Genomic DNA, 27235 nt, shown 5'->3' on the forward strand with positions numbered 1-27235 from the left:
TTTTTCCTTTTGAGTGGTGGACTCATAAGGTATCATCCCAGAATATTTCATATTCGATTGCAGTATTGGACAAGGGCAGTTGAAGCCTTCTGTAAATATGCATGAAGAAATTAAGGAAGAGCATAAACTATTGCAAAGGCTGAAATTGGATAGCTAATGATACTAGACATTTTGGGTACAATGGTGTACAGACTAACAACAGCAATTGGTAGTTTAAGAACTCGCATATTTATATTAAAGATGGTTAAAATCAATCCTTAGCCTCTAATTCTAAATCTTCTGATATTCATCTTCAAAAGCACTTTTATACAAAGGGCAGATCACTTACTGAGGACTGTGCTGTTCTATGGATGCATAATGAACGCAAATGTCTTCAAAAACACTTTGATACAAAGAACAGACAACTTACTGAGGAGTATGCTGTTCCATTGGTGCATAACAAACACAGATATCTTCGAAAACACTTTGATACAAAGAACATATCACCTGTGTTGTTATTTTTGGTGCATAACAAACACAGATATCTTTAAAAACACATTGATGCGAAGAACAGATCACTTACTGAGAACTGTCATGTACTCTTGGTACATAACGAATTCAAATATAAAGATCCTTTCTAGAAATTAGATGATGCCCCAGTTTCAGCTCTTCCGAATGAAAGCTATTTATTTTCTAAAACTTAGTACTTAGCCTTTCTTTCACCACAAGCTGTTTTTACTTATGGCATGGCACACTTCATTTTTTTTTTTTACTTGGCTGTGACGGCATTTCTCTCTGGGCCAATCAGATCTCTTCCTCCTGCCGCTACATGAGTCTTCAGTATCACGACAAAGTTATATTCTGTAAGTTTGTGGCTGTCTTCAAGGTGCTCAGCTGTTCTTTTATATTCTTTTTATTTGCAGCTTTTTACGTTCGTGCTTTTGTTTACTTTTTATTGGTGCTTAGATGAATGTTTTTTCTCGTTTTTACTCAGAAACTCTAGATTTTTTTCATCCAATGGATAGAGACTGGATTTACTGCATGCACAAGAGATCTTTTTATAGCTGTCTATATCATTGTTTTATAAAAAAAAAAAAAAAAAAAAACAAGGTGACTTCACTGAGGTATAAAACTTAAGATATCTTGATAAGTGTAAAAGTTATGACGTTTTACTCAATACTTGCTGAAAATTTTCTTCCAAGATAAAAACACTGTTATTTGGTAAACAATATTGCAATGTGAAATGAATACGCAATACGTAGTTAACAATTGTATATGTGGTTTCACATTGGCAGGGATAATCAGTTGGTACAGGTAGTAGGATGGCAATTTTCTTGAGAAAATCCTTAGAGAAGTATGAGTTTTTTGGCTAAGGTTTCAGTTTAACCACTCGCCTGCAATAGGAAATATCTGCTTCTTATCTTAAATTTGTAACCTACTTAGGCAATTGTAACTGCATTGAAATCTTCTTCACTTGCTTTTAGAAAGATAAACCAATTTTTCTCAATATTCCACAAGTAAAACTATGAAACATTATCCCAAACAGTTGATAGACTTCATGGCGTAAGGCCTCTTCAATGGGGGACATGAATTAATTGATGAATTGAGTTAATAGGAATTATAGAAGAGCTAATGATAGTGTAAGATAGAGGGGGCAGGAATGTAAAGGTGAAGCTGTGAGAGAGGGGCAGACCCTCGTGCAAATACTAGTACACATGATTGGCTTGTGCACTGTTCACATCATTGGAAGTTTTGCTTGTCTAATATCCGCTTGTCTCAACCAGAAAATATCCTGGTCATTTAACGTGACCCATCGCTAAGCATCTCAATTGATGCTCTGGGTTGTGAATTTCGTATATGTCCAATCAATTTAATCAATTTTTCTGGGTTTTTGAGGCCGTTAACTAAAGTCCTTGAATTTAAAGAAATAAGAATGGCATGCGTAGTAAAGAAATAAGAAAAATAGCAGGCGTAGTATTGATCGCAGAGGGAATAAGTGCACCAACTGAGAAGGTGTGGTGGGAGTGAGGAGGTCTTTGGATCATACTTATCTATTACTCTACCGAACTTAATAAGACAGGGAAGACATGGCGTTATTAGATGACTTTTCAACTTTTGCAAGGGCTGTATTTCTTCTTATAAAATACTTGAACTTTCCTGAGAATATGACTATGGAAAGAATAAGAATGGCCATTATACTGCAGTATGAATCTTAGATATCAGAATACTAGACCCATGTGGGAATTAAGAAAGTTAATTTGGATTAGAAAATTACTATGAATAGAATCAAACATAGGCATGTTCTTTTCATTATTATTATTATTATTATTATTATTATTATTATTATAAGCTAAGCTACTACCCTAGTTGGAAAATCAGGATGCTATAAGCCCAAGGGCTCCAAGAGGGAAAAATAGCCCAGTGAGGAAAGGAAATAAGAAAATAGATAAACTATATGTGAAAAGCAATGAATAAATAATATAAACATGAAGAGAGACTCGTGACAGCCTGTTCTACATAAAACCATTCGCTGCAAGGTTCAACTTCTGAAGCCGTACATTTTTCTTCTCAGTAAATGTCTCATTATACAGTGTACTCAGTTTATTGGCATCTCAGTGTTTATCAAGGAATGTATTTATTTTCAGGTAAATGGTCTCCTGTGCTTTGATAGCTCTTGTCTATAATTTTTCAAGTGTATCAAATTTTTCATATTCTTTAGAATTTTTCATAGTGATTTTTACATATTCAAAATATATTTTTTTTCATAGTTTTCTAGAGCATGTATTTAACACTAGCCATGAGTATACGAAACTTAGTATCGTTCTCTGTTTTAGTACCCTGATAATATAGTAATTAGCCAAATTCTCTGTTCCACTCCCACCAACAGTAAATCCCAGTGTTAGTTGAAATGACATCAACAAAATGTTCATCTGAGCACCTGTGTAGTAAGTGGATTTCTATTAAGATATAATTAATCCTTTTTTTTTCTTATACTAAATCCTTAGGAAATGTTTGTAGTCAGTGTCCTAACATGCATCCCATCAACTTTATTCATTTCTTGATGTATTAGATAGAAATAACATTTGTTACTCCTAAGTTACAGGAAAGTGGTGCCTGTAACTAAGATAAAAGATGCAAATATTATTTCTGACTCAAGGTTACTGTATGACATCTTTTTGTTTGTTCTGAAAATTATATAACAAAGTCTTTTTCCAGATTATTTTTTAAATCTATAATGTTACCTTTTGATAATGAGTTAGGTGTCATGTTCTGCATTTCCTCTTTTAAAATTTATATTTTCTCTTTTTAAATTATGCAAAATGGAAAGAATATTACTTGTAAAATCTATATTTTTTTTAAATTATACAAAATGGAAAGAGTATGACTTGTGAAATCTATATTTTTTCTAAATTATACAAAATGGAAAGAGCATGACTTGGGAAATCTATATTCCTTTGAAATTAAGCTAAATGGAAAGAGTATGACTTGTGAAATCTATATTCCTTTGAAATTAAGCAAAATGGAAAGAGTATGACTTGTAAATTCTATATTCCTTTGAAATTATGCAAAATTGAAAGTAATTAATTTAATACTTATTAAAACGTAGCCCTGCGGGAAGTAGTTCTAGTCCTGGAGAAAACGGTGGAGTACAGACGGATACTGAAGCCAGTCGTGATGGAAGTGGCATAGCGGCAGGTCAGCGCACCCGGCGAAGGCGACCGCTCCTCAGAGGAAATTCTATTCAGACCAACAAGTATCACCTCCCTCGTCAAGGGTCCATAGATGCGTCTGGAGAGGAGACACAGGAGGTCAGTTGCTCTGTTTATTTGCTGAATTTACTAGGTATTAATTGTTTTTAAGATATTTTTTTCAACTGGGTGTCTTGGTTTGTCTCTGTCTTCAGTTTTGTAGTTACTGGAAAGGTAACATTTTTGCTTTTGTCTTCAGTTGTGTGGTTAAAAAGGTTAAAGTTTTTGCTTCTGTGTCTTCAGTTGTGTAGTTACTGGAAAGGTAACAGTTTTCCTTCTGTGTCTTCTGTGGTGTAGTTACTGGAAAGCTAACATTTTTGCTTCTATATCTTCAGTTGTGTAGTTACTGGAAAGGTAAAATGTTTGTTTGTGTCTTCAGTTGTGTAGTTACTGGAAAGGTAACATTTTTGCTTTTGTCTTCAGTTGTATGGTTAAAAAGGTAAACTTTTTGCTTCTGTGTCTTCAGTTGTGTAGTTACTGGAAAGGTAACAGTTTTGCTTCTGTGTCTTCTGTTGTGTAGTTACTAGAAAGGTAAGATTTTTGCTTGTGTCTACAGTTGTGTAGTTACTGGAAAGCTAACATTTTTGCTTGTGTCTTCAGTTGTGTAGTTACTGGAAAGGTAAAATTTTTGCTTGTCTTCAGTTGTGTAGTTACTGGAAAGGTAACATTTTTGCTTTTGTCTTCAGTTGTGTGGTTAAAAATGTAAACTTTTTGCTTCTGTGTCTTCAGTTGTGTAGTTACTAGAAAGGTAACAGTTTTCCTTCTGCGTCTTCTGTGGTGTAGTTACTGGAAAGCTAACATTTTTGCTTCTATATCTTCAGTTGTGTAGTTACTGGAAAGGTAACATTTTTGCTTGTGTCTTCAGTTGTGTAGTTACTGGAAAGGTAAAATTTTTGCTTGTCTTCAGTTGTGTAGTTACTGGAAAGGTAACATTTTTGCTTTTGTCTTCAGTTGTGTGGTTAAAAATGTAAACTTTTTGCTTCTGTGTCTTCAGTTGTGTAGTTACTAGAAAGGTAACAGTTTTCCTTCTGCGTCTTCTGTGGTGTAGTTACTGGAAAGCTAACATTTTTGCTTCTATATCTTCAGTTGTGTAGTTACTGGAAAGGTAACATTTTTGCTTGTGTCTTCAGTTGTGTAGTTACTGGAAAGGTATCATTTTTGCTTTTGTCTTCAGTTGTGTGGTTAAAAGGGTAAACCTTTTGCTTCTGTCTTCAGTTGTGTAGTTACTGGAAAGGTAACAGTTTTACTTCTGTGTCTTCTGTTGTGTAGTTACTGGAAAGGTGAGATTTTTGCTTGTGTCTACAGTTGTGTAGCTACTGGAAAGCTAATTTTTTTGCATCTGTATCTTCAGTTGTGTAGTTACTGGGAAGGTGAAATTTTTCCTTGTGTCTACAGTTGTGTAGTTACAGGAAAGGTAACAGTTTTGCTTCAGTGCCCTCTGTTGTGTAGTTACTAGAAAGGTAAAATTTTTGCTTGTATCTTCAGTTGTGTAGTTACTGGAAAGCTAATTTCTTTCTTCTTTGTCTTCAATTGTGTAGTTCAGTACTCGGTATTGAATTATCTAATCCAAACAATGACACTAATAACTTAACAAATTTACTTGAATAAAAGCGTTTGAATTGAGCGATATTTCAACCACCCGTTTCTTGCAGGAACAGATGATGCTGAAACCTTTGAGAGGAACTGGAGATGAGCTCCCACGTCATCGGAAAATGTCACGATTCAGAAACTTTGGGAATCAAATCCGGTAAGTTTATTATTATTATGATGATGATGATGATTATTGTTACTGTTATTATTATTATTATTATTATTATTATTATTATTATTATTAGAATTATTATCATTAAGATTATTATTATTACTGAAATTATTATTATTATGATGATGATGAATATTATTATTATTATTATTATTATTATTATTATTACTATTATTATTATTGTTATTATTATCTTTATCATTATTATTATTATCATTATTATTATTATCATTTTTATTATTATTATTATTATTATTATTATTATCATTATTATTATATTTATTATTATTATTATTATTATCAAAATTAATATTATCAATAAAATTATTATTATTATTATCATTATTATTATTATTATTATTATTATTATTATTATTAAACAGAAGAGTTTGAGTCAAGGATCCTTTTAAAGCTTTGATTATGATGTTAACTTTCCAGTTTGTAAGAAATTGTGGTTTTGCTGACTGTGTGGAGCATATATTTTGAAGTTTGCAATATCATTGTTGAATGCAATTTTATTGTTTGATGATGTCGTAACCTTGTAAAACTTATCATTTTAAAATTTCATTTTTTAATAAGCTATAGTTTTACTGAATGTATGGAGCATATCTTTTGCAGATAGTAACAGCATTGTTGAATGCAATTTTACTATGTTAGATGATAATAATTGAAGCTTTTGTTGTCACATTTTAATTGCATAAAAAGGGGTCTATGCCTTATATTTTATTATTATTATTATTATTATTATCATTATTATTACTAGCTAAAGTACAACCCTACTTGGAAAAGCAAGATGCTCTAAGCCCAAAGGCTCCAACAGGGGAAAATAACCCAGTGAGGAAAGGAAATAAGGAAATATATAAACGATATAAGAAGCAATGAACAATTAAAATAAAATATTTCAAAAACATTAACAACATTAAAACAGATATTTCATATATAAACTATAAAAAGACTTATGTCAGCCTGTTCAACATGAAAATATTTGCTGCAAGTTTGAACTTTTGAAGTTTTACTGATTCAACTACAGATATTGATCCACAATTAGATAATACTGTATTCTATCCTGCATCTTCCTGTACTGTATACTGTTTCCTAATGTAAAAGAAAGATCAGCAAATCTAAGACCTTAATTACAGAGTGCAAAGGAACTTGAATAGTTATAGATAGATCAAATGTTGACTGCACCATACAGTTAACCAATCAGGTGTTGCTAAAATGTCATAAACGAAGAAAATGTGAACTTCAGATTTAGTACCTTGGTTGAAAGTACAGTAACACATTCTTACTTTTTCTCACATACCAGCCATAATTGAAGGCAGTGATATATCCTTTTATAAATATAATTTGGTTATGAAGAAACAAAATTAATGGGCTAAACATAGCAGGTCACTTACAGAGGATTAAAAAGAGGTTTGATCATACGCCAGTGTTGAGACATATTGCCTCAACTTAATGTACCGTAAACAGTGTCTCTAACTCGTTTGTTAAAAATGTCAGTTTATGTAACATCATGTTGGACCCTGGGGAGGGTAATGATAATATATCTAGCAGAAAGTTGTCCCATGCAACAGAACACAATATCATATCTGAATTAAGGCAGAATATATTCAGGTTCACAAAAAGGCAGATTGTATTTAAGTTCACAAAAAGGCAGACTATATTCAGGTTCACAATAAAGCACGCTGTATTTAACTTCACAAAAAGGCTGGCTATATTTAAATTCACAATAGAGCACACAGTATTTAACTTCACAAAAAGGCAGACTTTATTTAAATTCACAATAAAGCACAATGTATTTAACTTCACAAAAAGGTAGACTATATTTAAATTCACAGAAAGGCAGACTATATTTAAATTCACAATAGAGCACACTGTATTTAAATTCACAGAAAGGCAGACTATATTTAAATTCACAATAAAGCACACTGTATTTAACTTGACAAAAAGGCAGACTATATTTAAATTCACAATAAAGCACACTGTATTTAACTTCACAAAAAGCCGGACTATATTTAAATTCACAATAAAGCACACTGTATTTAACTTCACAAAAAGCCGGACTATATTTAAATTCACAATAAAGCACACTGTATTTAAATTCACAGAAAGGCAGACTGTATTTAAATTCACAATAAAGCCCACTGTATTTAACTTCACAAAAAGCCGGACTATATTTAAATTCACCATAAAACAGACTATATTCAAGTTCACAAAATTCCAGACTAGATTTAAGTTCACCAAAAGGCAGATTGCATTTAAATTCACAATAAAGCACACTGTATTTAACTTCACAAAATGCCAGACTATATTCAATTTCACAATAAAGCGGACTATATTTAGGTTCACATAAAGGCATGCTGTATTTAAGTTCACAAAAAGGCAGACTATATGTAATTTTACACAAAGGCAGACAATATTTAGGGTCATAAAAAGCCAAACTATATTTAAGTTCACAAAAAGGCAGACTATTTATGGTCACAAAAAGGCACACTATATTTGGGCTCACAAAAAGGCAGACTGTATTTAAATTCACAATAAAGCAGACTGTATTTAAGTTCACAAAAAGGCAGACTGTATTTAAGTTCACAAAAAGGCACACTATATTTAGGCTCACAAAAAGTGAGACTGTATTTAAATTCACAATAAAGCAGACTGTATTTAAGTTCACAAAAAGGCAGACTATGTTCGAAAAGCATTTAGTAGGACGACACACTTTATTCCTAAAGTTAGAAATGGCCTCAGAAGTAATTCCTAGTAATGAAAGATTTTTGAGAATTGAGAAGTAACTAGGAATGAATGATAAAATAATCGTTAAGCTGATGACATAGGGAATTGAAAAAATTCTCTTGTTGTCTGTAGATATTGCATAGCCATTCTGTCTCAAAATGAAAAGGTCTTCAAGGAAGCAAAGATAGTGTAAGAGTATAAATAGACTAGCCACTATAATTTTAAGCAACACAATCAACTTATCATAATTCTATAACATTTCTTGTTCCCTTACTTGAAGTTTTAAAGTGAGCAAGGCAGTTTTAGTGCTCAGTATTTTCATTATAGGTATCCATAATAACATTTTTTTTTTTTAGAAATGCAAATTATTTTATTTTCCTAGGGAGTTATAGTCTTTTATTTTTGCATGGATTTCTTAAAAAAAGCACAATTTTTCCGTAGTATATCCATAACTGTAACTATTACATTTTTCACTAGCCAGGAGAAAATTATTTTTGTCCTCCTCTTCGTGTAAAAAATAACAAGTTCTCTCAATGACTCTCAGACGAGGGATAATCCAATCTCTTGGCTTTTTTTCTAAAAACTTTTTTTTTTAATTTCTAATTTTCACTGATTGAGTTCTCTTTCTTTTTTTTCTCTTCCATCCATGTGGTTCCATTGATCAGAAAGAAGCACAACGCCCGTCTAAAGATATCCTCCTCTTCCTCCTCTTCCACCCACACACCCTCCGCCCGTGATGATGGGTCGTGGGTTTAAGATAATAAACGCTCAGGGCTTGTCAGGTTGGAAAGAACTCGTACCCCCTTCTTGTTGCAGCATTTACATTTAGCCCCTTTTTTTCTGTGTATTTCTTTTACCATTTTATTTTAATTCCCCTTTTTTTTCACTGTCGGCTCTTTAGATAATGTAATAAGTTCAAGCTCTAGTGTTGAGATGGTAAACGCCTTGCTCTTTAGACTAGTATAGTACCTGTGCATCTGATCATGATTAAAATTCCACTCACCACACTGTAAATGAAAAAAAAACACACTCTGGATTGTAGAACTTTGTCCCGTCTCCCGTTCAGCAATGTAGCTTTTTTCGCTTTTTGTGTGAAATCAGTTCCCTGTTGCTTGTCATGTTCTGTTCTCTGGTGTTGAAGTATGTCACATCAGTCAAACGCAACCTTTTCCACCCCCTTTTTCTCATGGAACGAAAATCAAGTTTGAAATTGCGCTTATGACAATCCCGAGTTTCCCCTCCACGACTAATAGAAGTCCCTTCCAAGTGGACACTGCTTTTTTTTATATCATGAGTAACTTAAACCCCGTAGATGAATTGCCAGATTCTGTTGATTCCAGTTGACGTAGGTGGCTATCGCTGTATTGTAAACACTTAGGCCGGGAGCACCCTAGCGACTCTGTGGCGCCACAAAGCCACAGCATCGTGTGGCGGGGATGTGGTCTCCCATAGTTTTCCATTGTTTTCAAGTTTTGCCGCGCAAACTAGCGACTGTGGCAAGCGACTGTGGCTCTCTGTCGCTCATCCCCGCCACAGACGTGGCGTGGCTTTGAAAACAATGGAAAACTATGGGAGACAACATTCCCGCCACACGATGCTGTTGCTTTGTGGTCTGTGGCACCACAAAGCCACAGCATCGTGTTGCGGGGATGTGGTCTCCCATAGTTTTCCATTGTTTTCAAATCCACGCCACGCCTGTGGCGGGGATGAGCGACAGAGAGCCACAGTCGCTTGCCACAGTCGCTAGTTTGCGCGGCAAAACTTGAAAACAATGGAAACCTATGGGAGACCACATCCCCGCCACACGATGCTGTGGCTTTGTGGCGTCACAGAATCGCTAGTGTGCTCCCGGCCTTAGGCTTGTAGTGGCAATGTCTTACAGAGATTGGTGTCCTAAGTAGATTCCTCCCCCAGGACATCAAATACTTGGTTCGTAACATGGACTCCACATTGTCCAACTAGTCTGTATATAAGATGTAGTTCTCAGCCATATTTATTTCTCGGTAGTGTGAATACAGTAGCTGCATATCTCTTGCATAATCCATTTTGAATTCTTGTCAATACTGTTACATATAAAATGCATTAATGTAGATAATTAGTTATTCACTTAGATGATTATTCACTGATGTATAGGATTTCTTACATTGTAGATGGTAGGATGTCTGTTATAGTGTGTATTTTTATGTATATATATGCATATATGTGTATATATAATGAATATATGTAATGCACATATGTATAATTAAATATATATACATATTTGTGTATATAATGTATAAATGTATGTATATATGTGTATATATAGACATGTGTATATGTATGTATTTATATGTATATATGTATACATATTCAGTGCGTATTTATGTAAATATAGATAGACAGCTGTATATGTATATATTGATGTGTATATATGTATATATATATATTTATATATATATATATATATATATATATATATATATATATATATATTCAATGTGCATATATGTATGTATGTATATATAACACATATAGACAGTATATGTATGTGTGTATGGCACCAATAGAATATTCACTGGTTATAGAACTGAATCATCATGAAAATATTAAATTGCATTTTAATGAAATGTCCAATTTGTAAACATAAAAACCGGCTAAAGAATCAAAGAAATATTCAGGTTTTACTTCCACCAGGTACAGTATGCAACAATCGTGCTAATGTTTTCTCTTTGCAATTGCTCAGCAATCGTGCTAATGTTTTCCTAGGCAACCAATGAGCTTGCAATGGCTAAACAGCTCTCATTATTTATTTTCAGACTGTTTTTTTAATCATTGATATCAAGATCATGTTATCCCATGTTATCCTACCATCATTCTTCTCTTCCACAGAGCTGGTGACGGTTGTTACCCTGTGAGGTAGCTTTTTAGAAACTCTTTGAAACTGACCTATGGGGAATATATGAGTATGAGTGTGTGTGTGTGTGTGTGTGTGTATGTGTGTGTGTGCAAATACGTTTATGCAAAATTGTTTGTGTATACCAGAAAATTTTCGTTATCTGATAGCTCGATTATTCACTTAACAAAATTAAGTTTTCTGCACGAAAAAGCCTAATCAAATAACCTTCTGAATTATATATATATATATATATATATATATATATATATATACATATATATATATATATATATACATATATATATATATATATGTGTGTGTGTGTGCGTGTGTGTGTGTTTGTAAATGATCATGTTACTCCTATATATCTATTCATAGTGAAAAAAGTCAGAATAGCTGAGTAATGGATATTCGAACAACAGAGGGATAACTGCATATAGTTAATCTTTATACTTATTAATCAAAATGTGTGTAATTCTCTCAATCAATCGATCAATTTGGACATATTTTGTATGAATCTAGAAAATACTACATACATGTATTACCTTTAAATTTGGTACATTATATTGCATTATTTTACACTGATTTTACAATATCAAATAGCTAATTCATCTCTATATAAAAATAATAGTCGTCCGGGCTTCAGTATCACTTGCCACAGCTAATTCATCTCTATATAAAAATAATAGTCATCCGGGCTCCAGTATCGCTTGCCACAGCTAATTCATCTCTAGATGAAAATAATAGTCGTCCGGACTCCAGTATCACTTGCCACAGCTAATTCATCTCTAGAAAAAAATAATAGTCGTTCGGGCTTCAGTATCACTTCCCACAGCTAATTCATCTCTAGATTAAAATAATAGTCGTCTAGGCTTAAGTATCACTTGCCATAGCTAATTCATCTCTAGATAAAAATAGTAGTCGTCTGGGCTTCAGTATCACTTGCCACAGCTAATTCATCTCTAGATAAAAATAATAGTCGTCCAGGCTTCAGTACCAATTGCCACAGCTAATTCATCTCTAATAAAAATAGTAGTCATCTGGGCTTCAGTATCACTTATCATAGTTAATTCATCTCTATTTAAAAATGATAGTTATCCAAGCTCCAGTATCACTTGCCAAAACTAATTCATCTTTATCTTAAAATAATAGTCATCTGGGCTTCAGTATCACTTACCACAGCGAACTCATCTATATAAAAATAATAGTTATCTGGGCTTCAGTGTCACTTGCCACTGCTAATAAATCTCTATATAAAAATAATAAGTAATCTCAGTTTAAGAATATAGTTACTGATATCGTGCGTTCCATGTCTGTTAATTTTGTTTGAAAAAACACTTTTGATTCTGCAGACTTTGTTATGTGGAATAATATAAATTTAATCTTCTTCATATAAAAATATGGCTCTTCGCAATTGTATGTCCAATAGATATGTCTTCACTAGATGTTGTGAAAGTTACTGTCATTACTAATATTTCGAATAAAGTGTTTAGCTTACATGCAACAGTACTTACAAGGAGGGTTTTTGTATAAGTAAAAAACATTCTAAAGAAGTTTTTTTTATCGACGAATCTATTCCATTTCACCTGATACCTTCTCTTGTATAAAGGGTAACTTACCAATGTCATCACTAAAGGTAATCCTCACAGCCACCTTACTCACGTTATTGCCTTTATCCTTGCATCAATCCTAATAAACCCAGCTACTAGAGCTCCTTAATCCTCCCCTTGGCTCTCCTGCGAGAAATCTGAAATTTAGACATCTCATTGCAGGTTCCTGAGGCGACTACAACTCTCCAGAGTTCCCAAGGACCAACTAGTGTCACCCGCCGGAAGCTCAGACTCTGACCCAGAATGTGGTCCCCCAGAAGGTCCGTCGCGAGCAGGCCCTTCCTCGAAGCGTAGCTCCGGCAGCAGCGGCAGCAGTAACAACAAAGGAAGCAGCTCCTCTCACCCTGCCCTCAGGGGAGACCCCAGGCATCAAGTCAAGTACAAGCCCGTCAACGGTGGATGTGGCACCGCCGTGAGGTCGTTCTCGTCTTGATTTTGTGTCTGGGTCCTGGGATCAGTGAACCTCCCTGTATCTCTTCTTGTTGGGCGAGAGAGGAGCCGTCAAGTCGATTCTCCTGGTTCCTTTCAAGTAGTATTACTGTTTTTTTTTTTACAGAATGTTACTTTTTACTGCACCCTTTCATTTAGTAATAGGTAGGGTATGATGATAAATGGTTCAGTAGTGATATATTATCAGTTTGAATGCTGACGAGATGGGATAAGATGATTCTCAGATGGGTGTAATTGAGATTACGCGATTTAATAGTAATAAAAGGACGTACTATGATAGACTTATTAAGATATGAATTGTAAACATTGGTCTCAGAGCGTTATGTTCGAAAATACTGGGCAAGTTCGAGGGAAAAAGAAAAAATTTCGTTTTTTCTACATGAGTGATTGATATACTGTGCAAAATGAATCTCCACTGAAGGTTTTAGTGTCTTGAAACTTATGATTCCAATTATAAATAAGTTATTATAATATTAATATCATGATCATCAATTATTATTATTACTACTATCGTCAAATATAATCATTATTATTATTCAGGATATTCTCATTGATGACTAAAATCTTGATTTAAGATTATCTCAAACTACACTACAATATGATAGAAATATTCAGTACATTTTATCTTTTTCTTGCTTTAATTAATATTTTTTCTTTTATTTTTGGAAAAAATAATCATTAATGCAGAGCAAAATACTTAAGAAACATTAAAACACAATTTGTTTTGGTAGTCCATTACCAACATCATAATTTGACATTTTTTTTTTTAATGTGCCTAGCGTCATTATTATATATAAAAGGCGAATACTGGTTCATATATTAGTGGAAGAATTATGTTTAGCCACAAAACAATTGTGTTTAGCTATGGAACAGTTATGTTTAGATGCGGAACAATTATATTTAGCTCCAGAACAATTATATTTAGCTCCAGAACAATTATGTCTAGCTCCAGAGCAATCAAAGTTTAGCTGCAGAACAATTATGTCTAGCTGCAAAACTTTTGTTTCGCTGTGGATCAGTTATATTTAATGGCGGAACAATTATGTTTAGCTGCAGAACAGTTATCTTCTGCTACAGAACAATTATGTTCTACAACAGAACAATTATGTTTAATTGTTGAACAATTGTTTAGCTGCAGAACAATTGTTCTGCTGTAAAACACTTATGTTTAGCAATTGAACAATTATGATCAGCTAAGAAACAATTATGATTAACTTCAAAAGCAATCTACTTCACGATTATGTTCCGGTGTATAACATTTATGTTCTACTGCAGAACAATTATGTTTAGCAATGGAACAATTTTGTTCAGCTCAGAAACAATTATGATTAACATCAAAAGAACCTACTTTATGCAAACCCCAACAATATAAATTATGTTTTTGAATTTGTTAATCATGTTTTCTATACTATTACATTTAGTATCGAGTCTGTAATTAAAAGAGCGTGCGTAAAAACATACTTCAGTGTCAATATAACTTTTTCTGTAGAAACGGTGAAAATAACAACACACGTTGATTTTACACATTACTTAAGCACCAAGAGTGAAGTTCTGCCTCTAAAACATGTTTCTATACATATTTTTAAGGTCCAAAAGTGAAGTTTTACGTATAAAAAATGTTTCTTTAGGATCAAGGGTGAAGTTTTGCATATAAAACGTTTCTTTGCATATATCTTAAGGACCAAGAGTGAAGTTCTGCATATAAAACATGTTTCTTTACAAATTTCTTAAAGGATCAGAAGTGAAGTTTTGCATATAAAACGTTTCTTTGCATATATCTTAAGGACCAAGAGTGAAGTTCTGCATATAAAACATGTTTCTTTACATATTTCCTAAGGACCATAAGTGAAGTTCTACATGTAAAACGTTTCTTAAGTACCAAAAGTGAAGTTCTGCATATTAAACGTGTCTTTGCATATTTCTTAAGGAGCAGAAGTGAAGTCCTACGTATAAAACATTCGTAAGATAATTGATATGTTTATTTCTTTTTTGTCATAAGTCAAATTACACATATACTTTTTTTTAGTTAAGCCAACTGGAACTATTCATCATATCAGTATTCTTGAACTCAGAAAACTCAAAAGAACGAACATTGAAAATAGCCATTTATAATTGAATTGATCTTGCTGAAACGAACAATGATTTCTAAACTGATAAGATACAGTCCCCTTTGCTTTTCAAAAAAATAGCGAAGAACATTAACGAATGATTGATACCAAGGAGAATGCAGGCAAGAGAAGACTTGCTGGATACGAAGGTATAATTACAAATTAAAAAAAAAGAACTTTTTTTGGAATTGTAATGGATGACCTAACAGATTTGTCGACGTCTTCTTCTTTCAAGAGAAACATCAGAGCCCATCTCGAATGTGAAGGATATTTATTAAAGTGGCCTTTATATCGTATTGAAAGCGGTTCTTTTTTGCTGCGATCTTTTCAGAATATTTGTGTTTGTACATAAAATCGTGTGTGTGTGTATATATATATATATATATATATATATATATATATATATATATATATATATATATATATATATATATAGTTTTATTGGAATGTTTTAAGTTCTTGCCAAATGGATTTTTAGCATCATCGTCGTAGTCCAAGATGTATTTCTACACAAGAGCTAAAATGGAAGCAAAGATTGTGAACATACCTTAAAGCTGCGTGATTTCAGTAACAAAATGTAACGTAATATTTCTAAAAAAAACTACCGATTTTTTAATCTATTTCGTGCATTCTTTCATTGCAAACACTCAATGTGTCATTGCATCTACAACGAAACATAAATGAAGTGAAAAAGAAAAGTTTTCTAGGTAAAGAAGTTTACTTTGATTTCATTCGCTTTCTAGATTACAAGAATCACTTTTGTAGCAATGTGATCCCATACTATACTCATTGCTAAAAGGTAAGATAATATACTACCTTATCTAAAGAGTCCCAACATCATAATTTGAACTACTCTTTGCTAAAAGTTAAGATATTCCACTACCTTATCTAAAGAGTCCCAACATCCTAATGTGCACTACTCATTTGTAAAGGGAAAGATATTAAACTACCTTATCTAAAGAGACCCAACATCATAATTTGTACTCATCGGTAATGGGCAATATATTAAACTACCTTATCTATAGAGTCCCAACATCATATTGTGGGTTACTAATTGGTAAAGGGCAAGATATTAAACTACCTTGTATAAAGAGTCCCAACATCATAATGTACATTGGTAAAGGGCAAGATATTAAACTACCTTATCTAAAGAGTCCCAACATCATAATTTGTACTCATTGGTAAAGGGAAAGGTATTAAACTACCTTGGATAAAGAGTCCCAACATCATAATGTGCACTACTCATTTGTAAAGGGAAAGATATTAAACTACCTTATCTAAAGAGACCCAACATCATAATTTGTACTCATTGGTAATGGGAAATATATTAAACTGCCTTATTTAAAGAGCCCCAACATCATAATGTGCACTACTCATTTGTAAAGGGAAAGATATTAAACTACCTTATCTAAAGAGTCCCAGCATCATAATTTGTACTCATTGGTAAAGGGCAAGATATTAAACTACCTTGGATAATGAGTCCCAACATCATAATGTGCATTGGTAAAGGGCAAGATATTATACTACCTTATCTAAAGAGTCCCAACATCATAATTTGTACTCATTGGTAAAGGGCAAGATATTAAACTACCTTGTATAAAGAGTCCCAACATCATAATGTGCAATACTCATTTGTAAAGGGCAAGATATTAAACTACCTTATCTAAAGAATCTTGAACTACTCATTGCTAAAAGGTAAGATATTGTACTATTCAAGGAGTCCCAACATCATTGATATCTAAGTCATTTAAAATTGATAAAAAGAAATTACCATAATGTCAAGATTTAATATTACATAGATATCAGGATTATATGGTCTTGGATCTTGCTATACCTGAAAAGAGAATTTTGATGGACAAGAAGATTTCCTCGCATTTCTGGTATGAGGCAAATCCATTTTAGTTTTCTAAACTAAGCGTAGCATTGATCTGAAAATCTTTACAAAGGGATCATAGTGATGCCACTGTAACTAGAGTTACTTACAATATGGTAGTGTTAAATTTATCCAAGATTTGCATTAACTAATTTAACCATCTCTAATACTCCATTTTCTAAGACTAATAACCCATGGGAGGTGATTAACTGTTAATTTGTTTTGCATATTTAATTTTCATTTTATTAACACAATTGTCATTATATAAATGTCTCCATGAATCAGTAAACCCCAAGATTTGTATTTTAGTTATTTAGAGAGACTTTATCTGGGATGGTGAATTCGATTCTTAGAAACTGTTTAACACACACATAGGCCTTGAAAAATTTTTTCTAAGTAATATTTATGGATTATATAAACACATCTCAGACAAAAATGTCCAGAAACACAAAAAGTAGACTGCCAACAAATTGATGTGCAGTTTCTTTTTTTTTATTCGGTGTATAATGTACCTGTAGTCAGAAATGTGTGATTCCACAGGACCATATACTGATAATTAAAAAATCTCCCCTGGGACGCGTCCCTTGACTATTCATCTGTCTTATCTTTTTCTGTGTTTAACATAGCATCACATAAAGTTGTGTATATAGATATGCAATAACAGAGAATCCACTATTTTACTACTGTAGGTTAGCTGGAGTATTTTTTACAGTGATTTGGCTAGTTGGAATTTCGGAGACTCGAGGACTCAGTTGGAATTTCGGTAACTTGAGGACTCGGTTGGAATTTCGGAGTCTTGAGGACTCAAGAATTTCAGAGACTTGAGGACTCAGTTGGAATTTCTGAGACTTGGGGACTCAACCGGAATTTTGGAGTCTTGATGACTCGGTTGGACTTTCAGAGACTTGAAGACTCGGAATTTCAGAGACTTGAGGACTCGGTTGGAATTTCGGAGACTCGAGGACTCATTTGAAATTTCAGAGACTTGAGGTTTGGTCAGAATTTTGGAGACTTGAAGACTCAGAGTCTCTTAGGTTCCATTCCAAGTTGTCTGGTACTTTTTCTCTCAAGAGATGATTCGTCTTTGATGTATTATTGTTCTTTTTTTCATGTAATGTTAAGGAGAGCAGCTTAGAATATTTATCTGCAAGAGGCCAGACACTCAAATATGTCTGATGCTCCTCCGGAATGATGGCAGTATACTGTACATACATAAATGCATTTCTATGTATGTTGTTAAATATATTTTTTATGTATGTAAGTATCAGTGCACGATAAATATGGTTTCTTGAAGAAAGGAAAATGAATATGCCAAAGTGTTTTTATTAAGACTGGAATTATGATGTTGTACAAAGATATTGACTGTGAAGTATCAATGTCATGATTTCATGCAATATGTAATGACTCATGATTTCATGCAATGTAAAATGAATCATGATTTCATGCAGTATGCAATGAATCATGATTTCATGCAGTGTGCAGTGAATCGTGATTGCATGCAATATGTAAAGAATCATGATTTCATGCAATATGTAATGAATCATGATTTCATGCAATGTGTAATGACTCATGATTGCATGCAATGTGTAATGAATCATGATTTCATGCAATATGTAATGAATCATGATTTCATGCAGTGTGAAATGAATCATGATTTCATGCAATGTGTAATGAATCATGATTTCATGCAATATGTAATGAATCATGATTTCATGCAGTGTGAAATGAATCATGATTTCATGCAATGTGTAATGAATCATAATTTCATGCAATATGTAATGAATATCCTCTTCATCTATGCATGTTTTATTTAGATGTTTTTGTGGTGTGTTAGTGTTATATGCATAAGATGTCATAAATGATACAACTAATGTATTCTATAATTGTAAATTATGATAATTTTGACATACGTTTTATTTTTTAATTCAAATTTGCCTCGATGAAAAAAAAATGAGTGAGAAATGTGTATAAGGATCCTCTTTTATATTACCAATGCTGCAGATAAAAGATAGCTGTATATTTTGACAATACTGTATTGGACCAAAGACTGCCAAACCGAACTGAGAGGTGTAATCTTGAACTATGTAGACTTTTTGTGAGGGGTCGATTTGAAAATGGCTTTTTAACACAGTGAATGTAATTATTTCCTTGCCTAACCTAACCTAACCTAACCTCTACGATATGGTTCCTTCTCCCTTGTTTTTTAAATTGCTTTCAAGATTACTTTTTCATCTCTTAATGATAAGATGGTGCCGTGTCCACAAGTAAGAATATAAGTTATTGGAAACAAAATAGAATTAAGAATAACATTAAGCCTGGAATCGTATTTTAAGGTGAAAGTTGGACTGTAAAAATGTCTAGTGAAGTTTGGGGGAAGGGGGGATTTTGCGCCATCCAGTAAACATTAACTAATGTTATTAGTCCACTGATCTGTTTTATATTCCTTGACTGTGTTTCATTTTTGTTCTATGTCAGAAATGTCTTTTTTTTTCTAGATTTCATTGGTGAGGTGTAAGGATGACTTAGACATTTTCAAGAGTGAATGGTTGTCCGTTCATTGTTTTGTTGTAATGTGTATACAGGAAATACTTTCTATTTCTTCAAATTCATTGCAATACTCAAAGATTTTATGGTAGGGACATCATTATTTTAAAAAGGAATCTTGATTTAAGCTGGTGATACTGATATATCAGTAGTTGTCTTTAAAAAAGGAACTAGACAAAACAAACTAGTGAAATTCCGAATGTAAAACAAAATTAATTGATTTTGGAGTGTTTTTGAAGTTCATTTTTTCTATATAGTAAAAAGGATCCCTTAAGTTGAACTGAACTGCAAATACTTTTGATATTATTATTATCATTATTATTATTATTATTATTATTATTATTATTATTATTATTATTATTATTATTATTATCGCTTCAAACACTTGTCTGTCGAACTGTGTTCGACAAACCATTCAACTGTATAAACCCGCCTTAAACTGGAGCATTTTGTTTTCCATAGAGCTTGAAGATTTCTTCAAAAACTTATGCATTATTAGAACAATAGATCAGACGATTATCAAGATCTTCTTCTAATGGGCGAATGGTTTCTTCAAAAACGTTCTTTGACCAACCGACTAAATTCTCTTTATTCAACTAGATCTTATACAAAATCTTGGCTGCAAGGGATGCCTGCTCATGTAGTCATCAAGTTAAATTAAGAAGCAGATGAGGGAACAAAGACTGCAGTCATATTTTATATTTTGTTTTGAACCTGTAAAGAAATAAGAAGTACTTCCTGTATGACTATACACCCACATAAGATATATTCAGAACCATGCAACTTTTATCTAATGCAAATTTTAAGACCATTATATTTGTATAAGTTGAACTCATGCTATAGATTTATTATCTTCTAAAACATTATATTTCCATCCTCCACTTTTTTTTTCAGATGGAAGTGTATTCTTGAGTGAGCCACAATACAAAATGTTCGCTCAGAAAGTATTGAGAGAAATTATGCCTTATTGAATAATGCAAGAATTATAGTAAAAAAAAAACTGTCTGGAGAGTATTACTTATGCATGGTCATCCATAATACACCTTTATTTTTTTTTCCTTTTTGGATACAATGCATCATGCAAAGAGCAGCAGGCCTTGTGGGCTGGCTATGGTGTAAGATTTCGTGAAATAATGGTGAATTTCTTTTTCACCTTTTTTTCAGAATAATAATAATCAAAGGTGTTGACTACTAAATGTGATATTCCATGTTACACATTGTAATCGTTTTTTCCCTTTAATAAAATTTTGTAAATAGTGCCTGTTTGAACATCCTATTGTAGCTCTTTATTTTGCATTGTGTTTGGTAGCCTATTTGAAACGCCCCAAGCCTATAAATCTGCTGGACTGGGGTTAAAGACCCCCTCTAGCTCGATAGTCTCTTGTAGTGTCTGTAACCTCACCATCCTTGCGAGCTAACGATGTGGTGTTTGAGGGAACCTATGAGTCTACTTCATGAACTATCAGAAGCTATTGCTTGGCACTCCCTGGTCCTAGCTTGGTCAGTCTCTAGGGCATTGTCACTGTCTCTTGCCTCTGAACCTCACCATCCTTGCGAGCTAAGGATGTGGTGTTTGGGGGAACCTATGAGTCTACTTCATGAACCATCAGCAGCTATTGCTTGGCCCTCCCTGGTCCTAGCTTGGTCAGTCTCTAGGGCATTGTCACTGTCTCTTGCCTCTGAACCTCGTGATCCTTGCGAGCTAAGGATGTGGTGTTTGGGGGAACCTATGAGTCTACTTCATGAACTATCAGAAGCTATTGCTTGGCCCTCCCTGGTCCTAGCTTGGTCAGTCTCTAGGGCATTGTCACTGTCTCTTGCCTCTGAACCTCACCATCCTTGCGAGCTAAGGATGTGGTGTTTGGGGGAACCTATGAGTCTACTTCATGAACTATCAGCAGCTATTGCTTGGCACTCCCTGGTTTAAGCTTGGTCAGTCTCAAGGGCATTGTCACTGTCTCTTGCCTCTGCCATTCATGAGTGGCCTTTAAACCTTTAAAGAGGTTTATTTTCAATGTAATATGGGTATCCTTTAGATATCTGCGTTGGAAATATGTCTTAAAAATTGGTTTCTTAAGATGTGTGATACTAAAAAGTTGATTTCTTCCAATGCTCCTTTTCCAATATGAGAGGTGTAGCCTACTGCATGACTTAGCAATACATGGTACAGTTTTATTAATTGGAAACGAACAAACTCTATACTAATTGAAATCTTCAGTTAGGCGGGAAGCAAACGACAAAATAACAATGGAGGCCGGGTTGTGCCACTTACAAAGAACGCCTTACCCAAAGTAAGTTCTGTAAAATGAACGGCAAGAACACGTCATCCAGAGAGTTCCAAGTCAAACTTAGCAAGTGCAGGATAGTCAGAGGCTAATTAAGGTTGGCATGATCATTTTCCCACCTAATGTCTGTGTTTACATCTCTCTCTCTCTCTCTCTCTCTCTCTCTCTCTCTCTCTCTCTCTCTCTCTCTTTCTCATATATATATATATATATATATATATATATATATATTCAGAGTGGGGATACCTTAACATGGTGAAAGGGTTCGTATATCGCCGTAATCAGCAAAGCTGTACAAGTTAATGCCACCCATACTAGGATGGTTTGCAGTGAGTGATCAGACTAAAATCTCCCACCACCACCAATTCATAGTGGCCAGCGTGGTGATGAAAATGGTCATACCCCAGTCATGACCGAGTCTGAGGCCTTTGTCCTCCAGTGTACTAGAAATGGCTGCTTTTCCTTGATTTTACAAATTGCAAAACGTGAAATGCAATATCAGAAATGAGGTAAATTCATTTGAAAATAATTTTAGAGAAAACAAATTTATAACAGGAACAAGAAATCATCAATGGGATGAATTAACTTTGGTTACTCAATATAAGAAAAAATCGAATTTTTCAACCATGTAGAAAGAAAATCAATGATAATAGTATTCAAAGTATAATCATATATAAGAAGATATTTATACGATGAGCATAACTATAAAAAACGATATATTTGACCTATTATATATGGAAAATGTGTTCTACATAGACATTTTATAAGATTGGGTACAGGTAAATAAGTAAACATATAAAAGGGGGTGCTGTTCCAAAGTATATTAGTTACTTAAACTACTACTGTTAACTGACAGATTGTGACAGTTACTGTCCAGTTTCCTTTGCGAAAGGATGTGTTGTTTAGTGTCCTTGGTGAATTCGGTTTTAATTCGTGATAAAACTTGGAATATTATATGACTGGAACTTGGAAACTATCCTAGGGTGATTAAGAAGAGATGACACTTGAAAGTAAGTACTAACACTAGCTTTTATGATAGTTTAGGAGATATTGCTACGTAGGAGGACATTATTAGTTGGATGAAACTGGCATAAAATCTCTCTTACTCTTTTAATACCACAATCTATACTATGAAATTAATAACCTAGGGGTAGGTAGCAGGGAGTTGATACCCCTATAGGTGAGAATAGTAGGGAGGTGAACCCACCCCCCATAGGTGAGGATAACCGAGAGGTGACCCCCCTATAGGTGAGGATGGGGCATCTTAGGTTAGGTTTGCTGGCGAACCATAGGTTTGATCAAGTTGTGTGTTTGTTCCCCTGAGTCTTGTAGGCTGTGTTCTACCTTTTGGATCCCCAAAATTAAAAACGAGATCGGTCTCTAGTGTTCGCATGTTGAAAAGTTCGCATATCTAACATACAGGAGTTTGTGCGTCCATTAATGACCATCCATCTCCCTACCCTTAACTGTTAATGTCAGCTGATCCAGATACTGCTATTTAACTATACATATGTAACCAGAATTCCTTGAGCTGTGTTTACATACTATAATAGAATGCATTTAAAAGTTAATTTATAGATACTGTGTATTATTGTACTGTTCTGTTTGTTTGTGGTTGAAATGAAGGTCAAATTCGGTCAAATCACGTTATTTACTACAGGAAAACATATATTTTCAGTTCGAATTGAGAATCCATAATACAGTAAAACTTTACATACAGGAAAACATATTTTCTGTTCGAAATGAGAATCTGTAATACAGTAAAACTTTACCAGATACTGTATTTCATTATTGTGTTTTAACATCGAACAAGTTCAAGACCAAGTTCCAATTTCTTATTTAGGTTCACTATACTCAATTTTTTTTAATGGGGCGCATTAGCACTACTCCCAGGGGTGCCCTCTTATCTCAGAAAAGTTTCCTAAACCCTGATTGGTCGGACAAAATAATTCTAACCAGTCAGCTAGTAGGAAAATTTTCAGTGCTAAAAGAGCACCACTGCAAGTTAGTGCAAATGCACCTCATTAAAAAAGATTGAGTTTAAGTTGTTGAAAACTACTTTTGTTCCGTAACTGACATACAAACCACGCTATTTAATAGGGTTATTACTTTCAGAGTAGCTGAAATGACGAGCCATTAAAATTTAACGAGGGTTTACTACCCACACCGCTAGTTAGCGGGAGTAGGGGAGGGTAGCTTGCTACCCCCCCCCCACCCCCCCCTCACACACACCTGTGCTTGAGCTCACTTTGCTCTCGGCTTGGATGGTAGATGGACGTGTCCTCTCTCATCCTCGCCTCTCTATTGGCAGCCATTAATGCTTTTTTGCTTTTTCTTTAACAGGTTTGTGTGTGAAGTTGGCCTCGGCGATTATGCGCACCTATCCTGGACTACCCGACCGCCCCTGCGGAACATTTATGTCGGCGGATGAGACAGACCCTCACACCCTTTGCCCTTACTGTAGACGCCAACGATGTGATAGTAATAAGTGTGGTGAGTGTAGGGAGTGGTCTACCTCCCAGTGGGAGAGGTTTTCTCGGCGACGTAAGAAGAAGTCCAGGTGGGATATTTCTCCTTCGAAGGTTTCTTTGAAAGGAGAGAAACCCAAGGACTCTTCTTCCGTTGCCCAAACCTTCTCCGAAGCTCCCACTCGATCGGTCTCTTTCGAGAGACCGTCAAGTGGTAGCGTAGACCATGGTTCTGTTTTCCAAGCTCACGGTTTGAGAGATGGCGTTGCCTCCCCAAGCGAGGCAGCTCCACCTCTCCCCCGGGGGAGGATTTGTCATTAACAAATCTTTTTCAGGTTTGGTCTTCCTTGGGGCTCGAGGGTTCGCCCTCCAAGGAAGCACTTCTTGACTACATCCGATTGGGTGCTGCTGTCAAGCAATCGCCGACTTTGGCAGAGGTTGATCCTCTGTCAATTGTTGACATTGTGGTGTCAGAGGTATCCAATGCGGTATCTCCTAATACCTCTGCCTCTTCATATCCCACAGTAGCTGAAGGCTTAGTTTCTCCCATGTCTGCTCAACCTACGAGGGAGAGACGAAGTCCAACAGTCTCTCCTGCTGGTGTTTCTCCCCCTCGGGGGAGTTCACTTACAGAGACTCCTCTTCGGAGGACTGCAGAAGGTCAGCTTGTTGATCCAACGGCCCCCAGAGGGTGCATCCGTCGCAAGGCTCGCCTTCCTCTTTGCCAGAGGCCTTCCTTCATCTGCAGTGAGGAGGCGCCTCTTTGGTTCATCATCATCGTTCCAGTCCGCCGCAGAGGAGCCTCATCAGCGTTCACCGACTGTTCCTGCTATGGTCCTGGACCTCTCAGCGGATCGTTCGCGATCCCCTTCGGTGGAAGGTCGTCCTTTCAAAGGGCACGTCGACCTTTCACCTGACAGACCTGCTGACCTGCTGTTGCCGTTCCTGGAAGCTGATGCGCTTTACGCGCCCACGAAACCGGACTACCATTCTCGTCAGGCATCGAACCCTATTACGGGGCATCAAGGGCGTACGCGCCATCCCGCGCATACGTCCCTTACGCGTCATGATGGGCATGTGCGCCAAGGTTCTCCTGCGCGTCAGGCTTTGCCTGAGGTAGCGCGCCAGCGCTCACCTGTGCGCCATCAACCTCCTGCCCGCCAGCAACCTCCTGCACGCCAGCACTCTTCGATTCATCAGCGCTCGCCAACGCGCCAGTGCTCTCCTACGCGTCAGCGCTCTCCTGCGCGCCAGCACTCTCCTGCGCGCCAGTGCTCTCCTGCGCGCCCACGTACAGCTATCTCTCCTACGCGCCCATGATCTTTGGATCTGGGAGATATAGAGAAGTCAAAGACTTCGCCTACACACCAGCGCTCGCCAACGCGCCGACTGCTGTCTCCAGCGCGCCATCCCTCGCCATCGCGCAGTCACATGCATTCACCCTCTCGCGCCCACGAGGATACGCGCGCGTGCCCTGCTCTCCTGCGCCCATCCTCTCCAGCAGTTGCCCGCCACCATACTGACGCGCGCCCGCAAGATGCGCGCCCACGCGCACAGGCTCCAACTGTGCGCCCACGCGCACAGGCTCCAACTGGGCGCCCGCGCGCCAGGGGTATCTCTCCTGCGCACGCGCGCCCTACGACATCTTCTGGGGCGCGCGAACTCTCGCCCGCACGCCCACATGTCCAACGACCTGATCCTGCGCGCCCATGTGTGCGTGAACATTCACCCGCGCGCCTCCTGCGCACTCTCCTGTGAGCTCACAGTCTCCCGCGCGCACTCCTACGCGCCATTACTCTCTTGCGCGCCCACGCAACCCCGGGTATTCTTCATTGCGCGAGCACCATTACGCACCCCCACGCGAGCGTCAATACCCTCCCGCACGTGAGGCTGCTGGACAACGCACGGCAAGGTCGCCATCGCCGCAGGTCGCCATCGCCGCATTCCCCTCCAGCAAGCGCAGAACAGCGTGCACTGCGGTGGAAGGGAAGCATCCAGAAAGGTCCAGGAACCCTTTTTCTTCTTTCCAGGCAAACCCCCCTATGGAAACTCCTCCCAGGGATCCGTCGATCCCTGTCCCTCCAGAGGGAGTGTCTGACAGCACAGCTGTCAGTCAACAGCCATGATTCGGTGCGCTAATCAGAGCAGTTACACAGGCTTTCAAGCCTGTTCTCTCTGAGTCGGGTCACAGATCCTTGGCTGTTTCTACCCCTCTGAAGAGAAAAAAAGGAGTTTCGGACGCGGTGACTTCTTCGAGAGCTAAGCTGTCTCCTCGTAAGCCTTCGAGACAGGTTCCTTCGCCCCCCAGACTTTTACTCCTTCCCTGTCGGACGAGGATTTCCCGTCCTCAGGGTAGTCACGTGAGGTGAGATATTCCCCCATCGCACCAATGAGGGAAACCCCACCTCGCATTGAAAAGTCTTCCCGGGTAGGGGCGGAGAAGAACTTGCCTCCGTGTATGTTAGAGTCCTATATCCTTCCCAGGAAGGAGTCGAAGGACTCAAAGACAGTGCCAAAATCCTCGACAAGACTTAGGACGGAGCCAGCTAGTCACTCGGAGAACGTCCGCGAATCTCCCCAAGAAGAGCCTTTGGGGACAGGAGACTTCGCTGCAAGTCCGACCTCCGGAGGAGAACTACAAGAGTTAGAGCATGCATTTTGGCAGGTCTTGACTCTTATGAGGGCTCTCAATGGGTTTGCCAACCCAGAGATCCCCCCTCGAGAGGGCAAAGACACGGTCTTGGACCGTGTATTTGGCACTCAAAAACCTTTTAAGGCCAGTGCTGCTCTGCCCTCGTCTCA

General features: G+C 36.4%; 1 protein-coding gene across 1 annotated transcript in view; it reads left to right on the forward strand.

Moving 5' to 3' along the window:
- LOC137618548 (uncharacterized) overlaps positions 1-13761 on the forward strand; it is a 243436-nt gene extending 229675 nt beyond the window's left edge. The window contains exons 28-30 of the mRNA XM_068348706.1: positions 3587-3788; positions 5381-5475; positions 12868-13761. Of these exons, the coding sequence (XP_068204807.1) occupies positions 3587-3788; positions 5381-5475; positions 12868-13138 (568 nt within the window). The 3' untranslated portion in view covers positions 13139-13761. The remainder of the gene's footprint in view (positions 1-3586; positions 3789-5380; positions 5476-12867) is intronic.
- The last annotated feature ends 13474 nt before the right edge of the window (positions 13762-27235 follow it).

Source organism: Palaemon carinicauda, chromosome 24 (assembly GCF_036898095.1).
Source record: "Palaemon carinicauda isolate YSFRI2023 chromosome 24, ASM3689809v2, whole genome shotgun sequence".
Lineage (NCBI taxonomy): Eukaryota > Metazoa > Arthropoda > Malacostraca > Decapoda > Palaemonidae > Palaemon > Palaemon carinicauda.